The sequence below is a fragment of the Rhododendron vialii genome, chromosome 13a (genome assembly GCF_030253575.1).
Source record: "Rhododendron vialii isolate Sample 1 chromosome 13a, ASM3025357v1".
NCBI lineage: Eukaryota > Viridiplantae > Streptophyta > Magnoliopsida > Ericales > Ericaceae > Rhododendron > Rhododendron vialii.
This window is the reverse complement of record NC_080569.1, coordinates 17489818-17506646: the sequence shown is the minus strand read 5'-3', so window position 1 is coordinate 17506646 and position 16829 is coordinate 17489818. Positions and strand designations below refer to the sequence as shown.

The 16829-nt window shown below is 42.9% G+C and overlaps 1 protein-coding gene across 1 annotated transcript; it reads right to left on the bottom strand.

Moving 5' to 3' along the window:
* Positions 1–14738: 14738 nt before the first annotated feature.
* LOC131313928 (uncharacterized) lies at positions 14739–15308 on the bottom strand. The gene has a single exon (XM_058342422.1). The coding sequence runs from the start codon at positions 15306–15308 to the stop codon at positions 14739–14741; it is 570 nt and encodes a 189-aa protein (XP_058198405.1).
* Between the last annotated feature and the right edge of the window lie 1521 nt (positions 15309–16829).

Below are 16829 nucleotides of genomic sequence, written 5' to 3'. Positions count from 1 at the left end.
CTTACTAACATAATAAATAGGGATTTGTTCCATCCCTAAGTCCCTCAACAGGACTGCACTTACTGCATGCTCGGAAACAGCTAAGTACAGAATTAAAGACTCACCTGGTTGTGGAGTTGACAAAAGGGGGGGTTTGGCCAGATACTTCTTCAGGTCCTGGAAGGCCTGCTCACACTCTGCTCCCCATTCAAATCCCTCCCTCTTTTTCAGCAATTGAAAAAAGGGTCTGCACTTGTCACTTGACCTGCTGATGAATCTATTAAGTGCTACAGCCATTCCAGTCAACTTTTGGACTTCCTTTGTGGTTTTGGGCTCTGAAGCCTTTGTAGGGCAGCAATCTGATCGGGGTTAGCCTCAATCCCTCTCATAGTCACCAAATGGCCCAGAAACTTTCCTGATCCAACTCCAAACGCACATTTCGAAGCGTTGAGTTTCAATTTGTACTCCCTCAAGATTTCAAAAACTTTTTTCAAATTAGTTATATGCCCCCGTTTATCTTGACTTTTCACCACCATATCATCTATGTATACTTCCATAGTCTTTCCAAGAAGCTTCTTGAACATGATGGTTGCTAGTCTTTGGTATGTTGCCCCAGCATTCTTTAGCCCAAACGGCATAACACTATAGCAGTACAACCCTTGTGGTGTGATAAACGAAGTCTTCTCTTGATCAGGTCCAAACATGGCAATCTGATGATATCCTCGATATGCATCGAGAAAACTCATTCGCTCGTAACCAGCGGTTGCGTCAACCAATTGGTCAATCCTAGGCAGAGGAAAACTATCCTTAGGGCATGCTTTGTTTAGGTCTGTGAAGTCTACGCAGACACGCCACTTCCCATTCTTTTTCTTCACCACAACGGTGTTGGATAACCATTCTGGGTAGTAGACTTCACGTATTGCTTTAGCCTCTAGTAAACGATCGACCTCCTCAATCACTGCATCCACATGCTGCACGGCTGCCCTCCGTTTTTATTGAATGACCGGCTTATGCTGAGGATCAACGTTTAAATGATGACAGATCACATTTGCATCCACTCCGGGCATCTCCTCTGGTACCCATGCAAATACATCAACATATTCCTTCAGAAATCTTATTGATTCAGCCTTTTCCTCTGCTGGCAATGATTCCCTTACCAAGAAATATCTCTCAGGATCAGTCTCGTTGATCTGGATTTTATCCAAGCCTTCAACCACTTTTTCAGCCGGACTTCTTCCAACATCTTCGACAGTTGGTTGATCTGGTACTTCTAATGTATGGACATGATGGACCTTTGGGGCTCTTTTAATAATGGAGATCAAACATTGTTGAGCAACTTTCTGATTGCCTCTGAGCACTTCAACCCCATTTGATCCTGGGAATTTCACCATCTAGTGATATGTCGAGGAGACTGCCCTCATCTTGTGCAACCATGTATTTCCTATAATCGCGTTATAGGAAGAGGGAACATTGACAACTAAAAAATCTGTTCTTAACACCACGGTTCCAGCCCGAACAGGTAGAGTTACCTTTCCCAGGGGCCAGACTGCTCCTGCACCGAACCCGATCAGAGTTGTTGTAGATGGCTCTAAGTCTATTTGGGCCAATCCCAGCTTCTTGAATGCATCGTAGTACATCACCTCTGTACAACTTCCTGAGTCCACAAGAATCCTCTCAATGTCATATTCCCCAACTCGTAGGGTTACGACCAATGCATCGTTGTGGGGGTATTTGGACCTCTCCTAGGTCATCATCAGTGAATGATATGCTCTCCTCGCACACATCATTCTCTCGCCCTCTTTTGTTTCCCAGTCGCATCACATGCTGATCGTGCTTAACTTGCCTTTGTAATAGCCTAACCTCATTTCTCGTATAAGGTGTGGCCAACCCATGTATCATATGGATTACTCCTTTAGGGTTTTGCTCGTAACCCAACTCCATAGCTTTCCCTTTCTCCTTTGGATCCTCCTGGATAAATTCCTTGAGATAGCCCCGAGAGACCAAATCATCAAGGTGCCTCTTGTACATCTCACAATCCTCGGTCATATGGCCCCAATCTTTGTGGTAACTGCAGTGCTGATTCGTAGCACGTTTTGCATCCTTGTCTCCACCAAGACTCGGGGGCCATTTAAAATATGGCTGATTCTTTATTCGATAAAGAATCCTATAAATTGGCTCCTTCCAAACCATAGTGATAGAAAGGAAAGATTTGGGGTCAGGAACTTGCTTATCCTTGTACGGCTCTTTCTTAGCCTGCCCATACTCCCTTCTCTCTCTATAAGTCTTGGGCTCTGGCTTATCCACCTTTTTGGCAGGTGCCTTCGGTTGTTTGGCAACCGTCCTGCCATCCTCACGGAGTATGTCATCCTCCATTCTGGCGTGTTGCTCTATCCGTTCCATCAATTTAGCCAGTGTGGCTACCGGATGTTTATTCAATGAACGACGCAGCTCTCCCCGAACAGGCAAACCAGTCTTGATGGTAGCAATTGCGTACTCCTCACTGCAACTTTCAATCTCGTTGAAAGTTTCCCAGTACTTCTTTGCATAATCCCTGATCTGCTCGTTCTCCTCCTGTTTCATAGTGGATAGACTCTCAAAGGTCTTAGGGGTCTTTCTGCTCGTCAAGAACCGAGCAGTGAATTCCTCGGCCAACTGCCTCCATCCTCGTATGGATCGCGGGCCCAGTTTATGAAACCAGGCTAAAGCCACCTTACCAAGGCTGGAGGGGAACATCTTGCATAAGATGGCATCATCTCCCTCGTGCATGAACATAGCCTGCTGGTAATGCTAGATGTGAGCTACGGGATCCGTATTTGTCTCGTAAAGTACGAACGTACCGTGCTTCACTCTGTTCGACAACCTAGCCTCTTGTAGCCTCTTTGCAAAAGGAGAGGCTGCAATATTACTTAGGGCCTTTCGTGCTGCTTCTCGTGCAGTCACTGTCCCATCCTCATGTTCCTTCGATTTGTGAGCCGTAGCTTTGGCCCAATCAGCATCTGGTCTTTCGTACCTATCTCGATGGTGTTTCCTTATTTCCTCCTCTTCGGGGGTGGAACTTCTATCTCTGCTCCTCCTTTTTCGTGAAGAAGCCCTTCTCTCTGGTGTTCGGCTCTTACTTCTGCTTCTCCTTTTTCGTGGAGAAGCTTCGTATCTTCCTTTGTTAGGACTCCTGCTCGCTCTTCTCCGTGAATGAGTCTGCTTATGGATTACGAGAGTCCGTCCGTCCCTTTGGGAATTCCTTCGAGAAAGTCCAGAATCTTCTGGGTGTTCTCGTACCCGCTGCAACTCCTGTATCTCGTACTCTCGTTTCTTAATTAAACGAGCATACTCCTCGATTTCCCTTCTCTTTTTATCAATGACATCATTATCATTGTGTATACTTTTTGAATGGGTAACTGACTCATCCCTTCGATGAGACCTACTCCTTCTCGTGGAGCCAGTAGCAATTTTATCTCCTTTTTCTCTGGAGTTATCCCCGTTATGTCTACCCGTGGGCTTTCTCGGAGCACCTGGTGGGGATTTATCTCTTCCCCCACCCAACTGGTCCTTTGGATTGAATGGAGTAACTGGATCTTCTTCCATCGTACTCACTTTTCAAAAAAGCTTATTTTCCCACAGACGGCGCCAATTGTAGGGGGATGAAAACAATTGATGCTTCGGATCAATTGTTCTGCAACGGCTTACTCGTGCCTCTTCACCGAAACCCTAATTCGTTGTCGGAACCCTAATCTGCAAAATAGACAGGGGGTGAGCGCACCTTTGCCTCTCGTGGCAAAGGCCCTCCGATGCCCAAGTTAGTATCACGTACTAGCAATCAAACCCTAATTATCAGTAGGAAAGCAATCAGAAAGCAATGTATTGCATACCGTTTTCCTCTAGGTTTACCTCGTATTTATAGATTTGTGTATGCTTGTTGCCCAAGCATCTCTGTTGCCATAGGATTTCCATCTCGTATAGGAAACCCAGGATATCAAGGATTCTCGTTTCCTTTATCAGTTTATTGGAAAAGAGTCCTCTTTGGATTCTTTTCCATAATGAGCTGAACATCCCATACTCGGTGGGTATCTTTCTCAGATCCTATATTCTTGGGATCTCATCCCTTAACGAAATACCATTGTTTCTGGATCATTCCAGAGTGTTCTTTTTACTCCAACATCTGATTGGATTTCTTTCTCTGTTCGGCTGTCTCATCGCCGAACAGACTGTCTGGACCAATCACTTCACATGTAACTGGTCCTTTATCAATTATTTGGACCATTGCCCTGCATGATGACTGTCCCGTCATCCCTCGTATCATGTGCTTGGTTCTTACTTCATCTATTCGGCTGTATCATAACCGAGCAGTCTGCTTGGACCAGCTACTTCACATGTAACTTGGTCCAATGTAATCGGAATGTCTCTAACTGCCGAACAGTCAGTTTATAGCCATGACTTCTCATATCATTGGCCCTTATCGCTGTTTAATGCACTGACCGGCGATCAGACATGTTCAATTTCTCACGTGTGCTTATACACCACGTGTTCGGCAACTAGATGTACCTGTTCGGGAATACCTCCCTACACTTTCAATCAAAGCATGACAAATTCAAGATAGGAGAGAGAGAGAGAGAGAGAGAGAGAGAGAGAGAGAGAGAGAGAGATAGATTCAGGTGAGAGGGAGAGAGGGCATGCTTGGCCTATAAATAGCAAGCTCATTCAAGCTTAAACTCACACCTTCACTTCTTGCTCCAACTACTCTCTAGAATTTCTAAGCCTTCCAAGTTCCAAAGTTCAAGTTTCTTGAGTTTTCTTGAAGTTCTTGAGAGCTACCACCAAACCACTCCAAAAACCATCCCTAGATCTTTAAAGTAACCTAGTTTAGTTAGTAAAGTTGTTTCTAGGAAGAGAAAATCCATCTCTCTTCCTTTCGAAGCACTTCGGAACCGTTACGCTGCCGATTCGCAAAACCGACGACCTATTCTAAAAACCGACCAACCGCCAAGAAGAAAGGTAGAGTCCCTTGTCCACTAAACCCAAGTATAGTGTAGAACCATATGTTGAGAAATAGGATGTCTTTACTCTTTAGTTCAAAGTATAACTTAAAGTATTTTTTAGTAGATAAGGTTATCTATCGTTTATTATGTTCCGAATGCATGATGGTAAACCAATTCATTTTTGATGGTATGAACGTGTTGAATAAGGAACTTTTACTTCAATAAACATGTTGTTTAGAACTTCCCACAAAAGAAGAAAGAACAGTTTTCGAAAAATAGAAACTTAATCATTGATAGAAGTATTCGTATTTTGATCTTTATGATGGTTATGAGTTTGCATACAAGAATTGCTTGTATTACTTGTGGTATAATATTGAGTTGGATGATCTTGTTAGTTTAGTTTTAAAATTTCAATGAATTTTTTATGATGTGAAAAGTCCTACCGCGGAGTCGATGCATGAAAACGAGAAAGTAGAAACATAACACTTAGGGTGTGGTTAAAGAAAAGACATGTTTTGAAAAGGTGAAATGTTTTGGAAACCGCAATGTGGCCAGACGTGGTAGCCCATTGTGTGGTGTGGAGGCCTTTGGAGCTGAGGAGCTTGCTAGGATGGAAGATCAGGCAGAGCAGTAGTTAGGAACCCTAGTTCCCTCCCTTGTTGGATAAAGTACTCTTGTAAGACTTTGTGATGTAATAATGAGCCAGACTCACTTTGTTTTTGTAATAAAATGTCTTATTAACGTACCCAGAATTGGGGGCGTTACAATACTGGGAAGTTGGACACAAGGGCCAAGGGCACCCAAGTTTTGTAGGGGGAGAGGGCATGGGTAAAATGCGCTTTGTCTTGGCCCATTTACCACACACGCAAGGCCGGCGAGCTTTGTTTTTAGTGGGTCCCACATGTCCTTGTGGTCGGACCCACATACCGTTGTGTTTGGCTTCATAAGAAGATTAAACATCGAACACTGGGGTGGTTAAAATCAATTGTTACTGAATGAGAAATTGACCATGAACATTGGTAGATGGGAAAAAAAATGCTTACTGTTCTGCTAAGGATTCCTAAAAAATAAATACTTATTTGTAATTTTTAAACTTAAAAATAATGTACGTATTTACGAAAATAACTTTTTGATTTTTTTCACCATTTAAAGATCCCATTGAGATCTATAAAATAAGATTCATATTGTGCAAAAAAAATTATTTCATTAAGCCTATTATTTTTGGAAATTGATTTTCACACTCCCCTTTTTTATATCCACATTCCCTTTTTTGTCTTTAAGCAAAAAAATACATACACTTTTAAAACTAAAGTCCAAAAAAGAAAGTGTAGATATCAAAAAATAGAGTGTGAAAATCAATTCCCTTATTTTTAAACTTAAAAATTGTAAATAAGTACTTATTTTTTAAAAATACTTAGCGGAACATTGGTGTGAGAACTAAGAATACTTGGAAGTTGGACACCAGGGCCAAGGGCACCCAAGTTTTGTAGGGGGAGAGGGCATGGATAAAATAAGCTTTGTCTCGGGCCATTTACCACAAACGTAGGGCCGGCCCAAGACCTGTTCTAAGAATGATATCCTAAATGCTTAAAAATTTTGACGGAAAAAAAAACAGTTTGAGAAAGTGTTTCGGCTCCAAAGTGACTTAAGGACTGAGTGGGCGTGCCAGGACTTGTCGCGTCCAACGTAAAGGATTGAGTGCCCTTTTTCTGACTTCTGAACCGTGAGGGCAATAGTGCTGCAATCTACGGGCTAGATTGCAGTGAAGGCCCGTGGTTTTGCCTCTACGAGCGAGAACTTAATAATTTCCTAACCGTATAGGAAAAGAAGTAACAACGTAAGAATAACTTTATTATATCGTAATAACAAAGTTGGTGGTGTACGAGAGATAGGAATAACTTTATTATGTCGTAATAATAAAGTTGGGGTACAAGAGAGATAGAAATGAGATAATTGCTTCGTTAGGAAGGCTTTGGTTTAAGCGTTGAGCTTGATTGATGTGTGAACCCTTTTTTCTTCTTGACTTCTAATATTTATAGGCCAAGGGTCTTCGATTTTCTGCATGCAAGGGGCTTGTTGTCCTCTTCTCGTGGCGCCATGTGTCCCTTGTAACTTCCAATTCATGAGATCATGGGATAATGGGTAGTTATTGGAAGTTATAAAAGATCATGGGTAAATACTGCACTAGTCCAGATCTGAGCCAAGTTTCCCGCCTTCACCACAAGCTGACATGTGTCCCGAGTAGGCCTCAGATGATGCCAAGTGTCCCAAGTAACTACCCATTAACATATTTAGTGGGATCATGGGTAGTTATTGGAGGTAAATAACAATTACCCATGTGTTTACTTGATCATGGGCAGTTAATGGGATAATGGGCCTATTTCTCCTCCTTCTTTTGTGGCACCTGATGAGTAATAGGCCATTTGACCAAGTCAAATGGCTATGTGTTGAAAACTTCCACTGACTTCTCTTGATTTCCGTCAGATTCTTACCAAGACATGGTAATGGGCCTTTTAAACAATAAAAAGCCTAATTTGCATGCTCCATTAGGCTTTAAATAATCATAATCCATAATTAAATAACTCGAACCCATGGTCGGCTTGGACTAAAATTAACTGGGCCCGCCAATATTGTTTTGGCCCAGTACATTTAGCCAGAATAACTCTTCATTTTACGGCCCAATTTAATTAAAAGATAATTAAATGGCCCTCCAACGCTTGCCCAAGATTGTGTGCCAAAAACGGGTGTAAACAATGTCCCCCCAGGCCTTGATCTTATTCAAGATCTAGGCCTGTTGATTATGACAGAGTACAGTTTTTGGCAAACAAAACAGGCCGTTGATCTTTATCAAACCTTCAAAAAGTTATCAGGCTCAATCTTAGCCTAAGAACTTTGTTAAATGTGGCCTAAACTCGAGGCCTTTATGTATGAATGAATAGCATGGTCTCAGTTCAGTCCTTTTTTATCCAATCTTCTAAGTTTTCCCCAAAATCCCTCATTTTCCACATAGTGGGATAATGATGTTTAAGGTATTTTTCATTTGTCAAATGCTTGTGTAAACCACCATCCAAGTCGATTATGAGATACACATTACCTCTAAGGACTCGAGAAATCTAGTACGGTCCTTCCCAGGTCGGAGACCACTTGCCATACTTTGAATTCTTTTCCCCTAAGGGAAAGACAGCACTCCAAACTAAATCCCCTTCAAAAAAGCTCTTATTTCTCACACGTTTGTCATAAGATCTAGTAACTCTTCTTTTCTGAACCAACATGTGGTTAAGGGCTGCGAGCCTAACTTCATCCAAGTCTTCACGCTCTATCAGCATGGCCTGAGTGTAATCTATAGGAGTGAGGCAATGTTGATATGCTATCCTTGCTGACTTCACTGCTACCTCCATTGGTAGGATTGGATCGTGTCCATATACCAACATATAAGGGGTTATATTGGTAGCTTCCTTCTTTGAAGTTCTGTAGGCCCATAAAGCCTCAGAAAGCAATTCGTGCCAAGCCCTTGGATTGTTTTCCACCATTTTCTCTATAATATTGACCAAAGTCCTATTGGTGGACTTGGCCTGGCCATTCCCTTGTGCATAGTAAGGAGTAGAGTTGGACATAATGATGTTTTGCTGGGCAGCAAAATTGACTACTTGTTCTCCCATGAATATTGTACCCCTATCTGCAACCAAGTGTTCGGGCAGCCCAAACCTATGGATGATTCTTTCCTTGATCACCTTGATTACTTCTTGTTGATCCACATACTTTAATGGCACTGCTTCTGCCCATTTAGTAAAATAGTCCGTGGCTACCAAGATGTAAGTATGATTTCCAAAAGAGGGCGGATAAATTTTTCCAATTACGTCAAGGGCACAGCCTCTAAATGGCCAAGGTTTGACCACAGCATGATAATCAGCTGCAGGAACACGCTGAATTGGGCCATGAGCTTGGCAAGGCTGACATCCTTTAGAAAAACGAACGCAATCCTCTAAAATGGTTGACCAATAGTATCCATACCTTCTGATTAACCATCTCATCTTTATCCCTGATTGATGGGCTCCACAAACTCCTTCATGGACTTCGCTCATGACCCTCATGGCCTCGGGGTGTCCAAAACACCTTAACAACAAGTCATCTTTAGGGCTTTTCTTGTATAGTTCATCACCCACGAGGATATAGCTCATACATTTTCTTCTTACCTTCCTTGAGGCTCTATGATGGGGCCTCTTGAGGAAAGAAATAATAGGAATATGCCAATCGTTCTCAGGCTCATCGTCTGACTCTTTTCTCGTGAAGTCAGAAGTAAATACTTCTAGTCCTAGACCTTTTCTCCTTACAGAAGGTAACAATCTCTTTTGGACTGTGATAATCTTGTGAATAGTTTCTGGAGCTAACCTCAGGCTTGTAGAGGCCTGAGCCAAGCTGTTGGCTTCAGTGTTCATACTCCTCGAGACGTGTTTGACCGTGACATTATCAAAATCTTGAATTAATTGCATGGCTGCCATATAATAAGGGGCTAAGTCCTCACTATAGCATTTGACTGTCCCTGCCAAATGATTGATAACAAAGTTTGAATCCCCAATAACTTGCACTTCTCTGGCCTCTAGATCCCTAAGAATCTCAAGGCCTATAACAACTGCTTCATATTCGGCTTGATTATTTGTACATAGGAAATCAAATTGAAAAGACAATTCAGTCCTCAGGCCTTGGGGAGAGATGATAATTACTCCACAGCCTGAGACCTCTTGAGTCCTTGATCCATCAAAAAGCAGTGTCCAAGGAGTGAGTGATATTTCAAAAGTGCTCAGCCCTTGTTCAGATTCATCGTCGATATCTACGCATGGATGATCAACAAGAAAATCTGCTAAGGCCTGGCCCTTCACAGCTTTTTATGGAATTGTCCGGCTTCGAAATGGCTCAAGGACTGAGCGGGCGTGCCAAGACTTGTCGCGTCTAACGTAAAGGGCTGAGCGTCCCTTTTCTGACTTCTCCACCGTGAGGGCGATAGTGCTGCAAACCTAAGGGCTGGATTGCAGTGTTGGTTCGTGGTTTTACCTCTACGAGCGAGGACTTAATAATTTCCTAACCGTGTAGGAAAAGAAGTAACAACGTAGAATGACTTTATTATATCGTGATAATAAGGTCGGGGATACAAGAGAGATATGAATAACTTTATTATGTCGTAATAATAAAGTTGGGGTACAAGAGAGATAGAAAACTCGAACTACTTGGTGAAGTAATTGAGTAAATGAGAGAGAAGTGAGATAATTGCTTCACTAGGAAGGCTTTGATTTTTTAAGCATTGAGCTTGATTGGTGTGGGAACCCTTTTTTCTTCTTGTCTTCTAGTATTTATAGGCCAAGAGTCTTCGAATTTTCTGCATGCAAGGAGCTTGTTGTCCTCTTCTCGTGATGACACGTGTCCCATGTCTCCCGATTCTCTCTCCATGATGCAACGGTTGTGGGATGTTTGCACATGTGCTTTTTCCATCGTAGGAGGTTTGCTGGAAGTGAAAAACTAATTACCCACATGTTAACTCTTGATCATGGGTAGTTGAGAGAATAATGGGCCATGTATTTCTCCTCCACTCCCTATTTCCGTGGGTAATGGGCAAGTAGTGGGCCACCTCATCCCTTTTTCCGTGGGTTTCTTGGATAATGGGCCACTTAATCAAATTAAATGGTCTTCTAATGTATTCAACCCATAAAAACACCTATCGAATTTAAATAAGTCATGGGCCGACTGAATTCTTTTTGTAAATAGACCCACGACTCTCAAACTCGAGGCCAAATCGAACTAAAATTAATTAGGCCCAATTATCCCTGTCTTGGCCCATTATTTTTAACCCAATACATCTCTATTTTTTGGCCCAATTTAATTAAAAGACAATTAAATGGCCTTTCAACTCTTGCCCACGACTGAGTGCCAAAAACGGGTGTAAACAATGCCCCCCCATGCCTTGATCTTGTTCAAGATCTAGGCTTGTAAATTAGGACAGAGTACAGTTTTTGACATAACCAGACGAGTCCTTATCGCTAGATTTGAAAAAATAATCAGGCTTATTTAGCCTAAATTTTTTTCAAAAATTCAAATGTTTACACTTAAAAAGATAATCAGGCCATAATAAGCCTAACAACTTTTCGAGTTCCAAAGTAGATCTCTTAATTGGATTTGGACTCCCCACTTAAATTGAACCAAATTCCAACAACTTCCAAGATAGAAACCCCACTGAGGAGTCTATCGGCAACAGCAATCATTAGCTTTTTAGGCCTGGGAGACACATGTCGACGCCCCAGGCCTTGCATTGGCTGCCATGCAGTCTTTTCAACTGCCAGGACTTCCTCGAGTCAGTCAAGAGTCCCACGCTTGGGTTAATTCTTCAATCATGATCAAAGAGAGAGAGAGACCGTGGCGCCCCTGAAATCTTGCACCATCTTCCATTTAAAATTCATTCTTGACCTTTCATTCTCTCTCTACTTCTTATTTTCTTGCACAAACTTGACCCAGAAAAAACCCTAGACGTTCATTGCTTTCGCCTGTGTTTCTGATCCTTAATCGAAAGGGCCACTCATAAAGCCCACACACTGCCTCCAAACCCTAACAGCCTCGCCGTACAGATTCGCAAGATCCTGACCGACGAACACATAGCAATCACTAATTACACTTTGGTAATTGCTAACACTGATCGAGTCGGTCTTGGCCCAGCCTTCCAGCTAGGGTTTCCTTCTCAACTTGCCCCAATGTATCCTCTGGCAGAGGAAACCCTTCCATTCGAGTCTCCATGTCTCGATTGGACTCGCTTTTCTACGGATATTCCCAATCGACTCTGGCACAGACCTGACGCCAAATACGTGGAGTGGCTTGATCGAATGCTGGAGGTGAAAGGCGATTTGTGGAGACAGATAGGGATCCGGGTCGCCATCCTGCTCAGTAGATCCTTGATCGACATGGACAAGAACCTATTTCTTGCTGCTTCTCAATTTTGGTCAGTTACCACCAACTCCTTTCACTTCAAGGTAGGCCTTATGAGTCCTACTCTTCAGGATATTGCTTTTCTAACAGGCCTCCGTCCTCACGGGATTGAGGCCAACTATTTTCTGTCCCAAAAACCCCCTACTTTGAGTACAAGGAGCCCTTGTCGTTCTCCCCTTTCATTAATCATTATGCCAAAAAGGGTTCTGTTGAGGATGGTGAACACGTCGCTTTCCTTCTTTACTGGTTGAACAAATTTGTGTTTTGTGTCTCTGCCAATAGGGTTACCAAAGACTTCATAGATCTGGCCTGTGCCCTAGCTTCGGGGCAGAAGCTGGCACTAGGCCCTCTAGTCTTGGCACATCTTTATCATGGAATGAAAGAGTTGATAAGTAACAAGTTTATTTTTGCTCCCCGTCCACTGTGGATCATCACCCTGTGGTTGTGGTCCTATTTCCCCAAACTCGCCCCGCCCATGAACAAGAACTCAGAAAATACCTGTTATGGACTTCACTATGTTGATACTCGTGGCCCTAGACATGCCTTCAGTGTCTACTTTAAGTTTTTCTATCACGAACTCGTGAGTATGGGAAAAAATTGGATGCCCTTTGTGAGAGATACCGTGCCTTGGTGGTTAAAAAGAGGTGCGTCAGACTTTGGAGATGACTATGATGATCACAAGGAGGTCTGGACCAGTTTCTTGATTTCCAGAGACCTTATGTATGGAATGGCTTTTACCCCAACAAATTATAAATGTGGAGTCGAGAATTACAATGCAACCCAATTCGCCAGGCAATTTGGACTGTGTCAACTCGCCCCTGTGCCTCCATACCAGTCCTTAAATGAGGACTTCATTGATAGGCCCGTGATCCAACCCAGGGACCTGGAAAAAGTTAGAAATGTCCTTCCTGAGCTCAGAAAGACCTTTGCCCTTCATCCCTATGTTGAGCGTACCGATAAGGGAACAAAATTTGATAGCTGGTGGGGGAGGTTACACCAAGATGCATTTTTCCACTCCATATCTAGATATTCTCATGAATATTCTGCTGCACCCCACTGGAGTTCCTGAACCTGGCATAACTGTCCCTTTGCAACAACTCCGTCCTTCTCTGGTCTCAAGCGTAAAAAGGTAATATTAAAAGGTCTACTTACGCGTTAATTTCTCTAAGCCTCCCAAGATTTGGATTAATTTCTTCCCTTGCTGACAGGTTTAGAAGATGAACCAAAGGAGGCCTCTGTGAATCCTCCTGCTCAGAGGTCCAAAAGGGTGAAGACCACAGCCAAGAGACAATGGCCAAAGGTATGAACTTTTTGGCCCCTTTCCTGTTCCTTCAGAATAAGGCAATCATGCCTTTATCTCTTTTGTAGGCCTCTGAAACAGTATTTGCTGGCAGAACAAGAAGTAGTGCTAAGACCAGTTCTCCCGAAACCGATCCTTCGGGCAAGGTCTGAGCTTTCCTTGGCTCTTCCTTTTATCCTCTATTTGAATGTTCTACTAACCTTCTTTCTTATAGGCCACCTCCATTGGTGAAAAAGGGCAAGCAGAATCGGCTCCCTCCAAGAAGAAGAAGTTGAGAAAGAAAGTTTCAACACCAATCGATTCTGAGAACACTGTGTCTGCCACTGAACATAACCCAATCGTAAGGATGTACTGTGACATGAAATCCCCAATGTTTATGGCTTCGTATTATCATCAACTCCCCCTTGTTTTCGATCCCCAAGAACTTGATGATTACTTTGAAGAAGAAGTAGAGACAGAAGAGAATAAACTCGACCTGTCCAATCAAGAACCTGAGCACGAGGCATCCTCGAGGACTCCAGAGAAACCTAGATCTCCAATCACCCAGTTTGTTCCATCAATCAATCCTCCTGTTGAGCCTGAGCTTGTCAATGTGGTAGAGGAAGATGAAGATGAAGACCTGGATTCTCTGTTCAAATCTGCCCAAGATCTGTTAAAGGCAGCCACATCCGGTACTTCAGGTAGTGGTCTCGGCTCAACTTCTCAGTCTGAGTTTACTCCTGAAGAAGTTAACGAGGCCAAAACAGCCCTCATGATGGCCCTTCTTCAAAACTTTAAGGCAGCCGTGCATCCCGCCAGAGCCTCAAACATCAAGAAAGCCATGGACGTGCTGGTGAAGGCTAAGGCCTTGGAAACAAAGGAGACCTCCCTCCAGTACTTTCAAAAGGAATTCTCCAACATGATCAAATCCCATGACTTTTCCACACATGAACTTAGTAAGATAAATGCTAAGTTGGCCGAGCTAGACGTGGTTGATATGGAGCTAACTAAGTTCAGCACTGAATGGAACCAACTGAAAAAAGACGTCAAGGCCAATGAAGCTAACATTACTGCAACTTCCAATGAAATCCAGGACCTCAAGACTAAACTGGCAGAAGCTGAAGGTCGACTGGACCGACTTTAGATTGAATCCAAGAAGCTGGCCAAACATCATGATGAGCTGAAGGCTGGGTCAAAAAGTCAGAAGATGAAGTTGAATCTCCTAGTCGAAGAAGTTCCAAGTCTCCGTGGGCAGCGGGAAACACTTGAAGTCCAGCTTGCTAACTTTGATACCTCCTGGGGAAAGCTCAAGAACAGCCTTGATGGCCTCCTGTAGGTCTTGATCTCAAAACTTACTCCTTCTTTTGATTTGGGCCTGTAATAACTTTAACTTTGTTCCTTTTGCGCTTGGCTTGGAACTTTCCTTTAAGTGGCTTAGGGTACTGGTTTGATTTGATGATATGTGGCCTGAACTTGAGGCCTTTATGAATTTTGCATGACAGGTATTATGGCCTCCGTTCAGGCCATGTTGGCAGATCCCTCTATGGTTTATTAACAATATTTTCCCCAAAATCTTTCATTTCCCACATAGTAGGATAATGATGTTTTAGGTACTTTCCATTTGTCAAATGCTTAAACAGGCCACCACTTAAGTCCATAAGAAGATAGACGTTACCTCTAAGGACTTGAGCAATCTGATAAGGTCCTTCCCAGGTCGAGGACCACTTGCCATATCTTGAATTCTTTTCCCCCAAAGGAAATACGGCCTTCCAAACCAAGTCACCTTCAGAAAAGCTCTTCTTTCTTACAAGTTTGTCATAAGATCTGGCAACTCTTCTCTTCTGAACCAATATGTGGTTGAGGGCTGTGAGTCTAACTTCATCTAATTCTTCGAGTTCTACCAACATAGCCTGAGTATAATCTGCAGGAGTGAGGCCATGTTTATATGCTATCCTTGCTGATTTCACCGCCACTTCCATTGGTAGGACTGGATCATGTCCATATACCAACATATAAGGGGTTATATTGGTAGCTTCCTTCTTTGAAGTTCTGTAGGCCCACAAGGCCTCAGAGAGTAACTCGTGCCAAGCCCTTGGATTATTTTCCACCATTTTCTCTATAATATTGACCAAAGTCCTATTGGTGGACTCGGCTTGGCCATTCCCTTATGCGTAATAAGGAGTGGAGTTGGACATGATGATGTTTTGCTGGGCAGCAAAGTTGACTACTTGTTCTCCCATAAATATTGTACCCCTATCTGCAACCAAGTGTTCAGGTAGTCCAAACCTATGGATGATTCTTTCCTTGATCACCTTGATTACTTCTTGTTGATCCACATACTTTAATGGTACTGCTTCTGCTCACTTAGTAAAATAGTCTGTGGCTACCAAGATGTAACTATGATTTCCTGAAGAGGGCGGATAAATTTTTCCAATTACGTCAAGGGCCTAACCTCTAAATGGCCAAGGTTTGACCACAGCATGATAATCAGCTGCAGGAACACGCTGGATTGGGCCATGAGCTTGGCATGGTTGACATCCTTTAGAAAAACGAATGCAATCCTCTAAAATGGTTGGCCAATAGTATCCATACCTTCTGATTAGCCATCTCATCTTTATCCCTGATTGATGAGCTCCACAGATTCGTTCATGGACTTCACTCATGACCCTCATGGCCTCGAGGTGCCCTAAACACCTTAAAAGTAAATCATCCTCAAAGCTTTTCTTGTATAATTCATCGCCCACGAGGATATAGCTCATAGCCCTTCTCCTTACCTTCCTAGAGATTCTATGATGGGGCCTCTTGAGGAAAGAAATAATAGGTGTACGCCAATCGTTCTCTGGTTCATCATCTGATTCTTCACCTGTGAAGTCAGAAGTAAATACCTCCAGTCCTAGACCTCTTCTTTTAACAGAAGGTAACAATCTCTTTTGGACTGTGATGATCTTGTGGATTGTTTCTGGAGCTAGCTTCAGATCTGTTGAGGCCTGAGCCAAGCTATTGGCTTCAGTGTTCATACTCCTTGCAATGTGTTTGACAGTTACATTATCAAAATCTTGAACTAATTGCACTGCTGCCATATAATAAGGAGCCAAGTCCTCACTATAGCATTTGAACGTTCCCGCCAAGTGATTGATTACAAGGTTTGAATCCCCAATAATCTTTACTTCTCTGTCCTCTAGATCTCTTAGGATCTCAAGGCCTATAACAACTGCTTCGTATTCAGCTTGTTTATTTGTACATGAGAAATCAAATTGAAAGGACAATTCAGTCCTCAGGCCTTGAGGAGAAATAATAATTACTCCACAGCCTGAGGCCTGCTGAGTCCTTGATCCGTCAAAGAGCAGTGTCCAAGGAGTAAGTGATATCTCAAGGGCGTTCAGACTTATCTCAGACTCATCGCCGATATCCACGCATGGATGATCAGCAAGAAAATCCGCTAAGGCCTGGCCCTTTACAGCCTTTTGAGGAACGTATTGAAAATTAAACTCCATTAGAGCTAAAGACCATTTGCCGATTCTGCCTCTCATGATTGGCCGAGAAAGCAAGTATTTAACTAGGTCTGTTTTACTCATAATGTAAACCAAAACAGGAAGCATGTAGTGCCTCAATTTTATTGCTGAAAAGTACAA

Bases quoted from the DNA above. Each gene is read 5' to 3' on its own strand.
- LOC131313928 (XM_058342422.1), bottom strand. From the start codon at position 15,308: ATGGTGGAAAATAATCCAAGGGCTTGGCACGAGTTACTCTCTGAGGCC.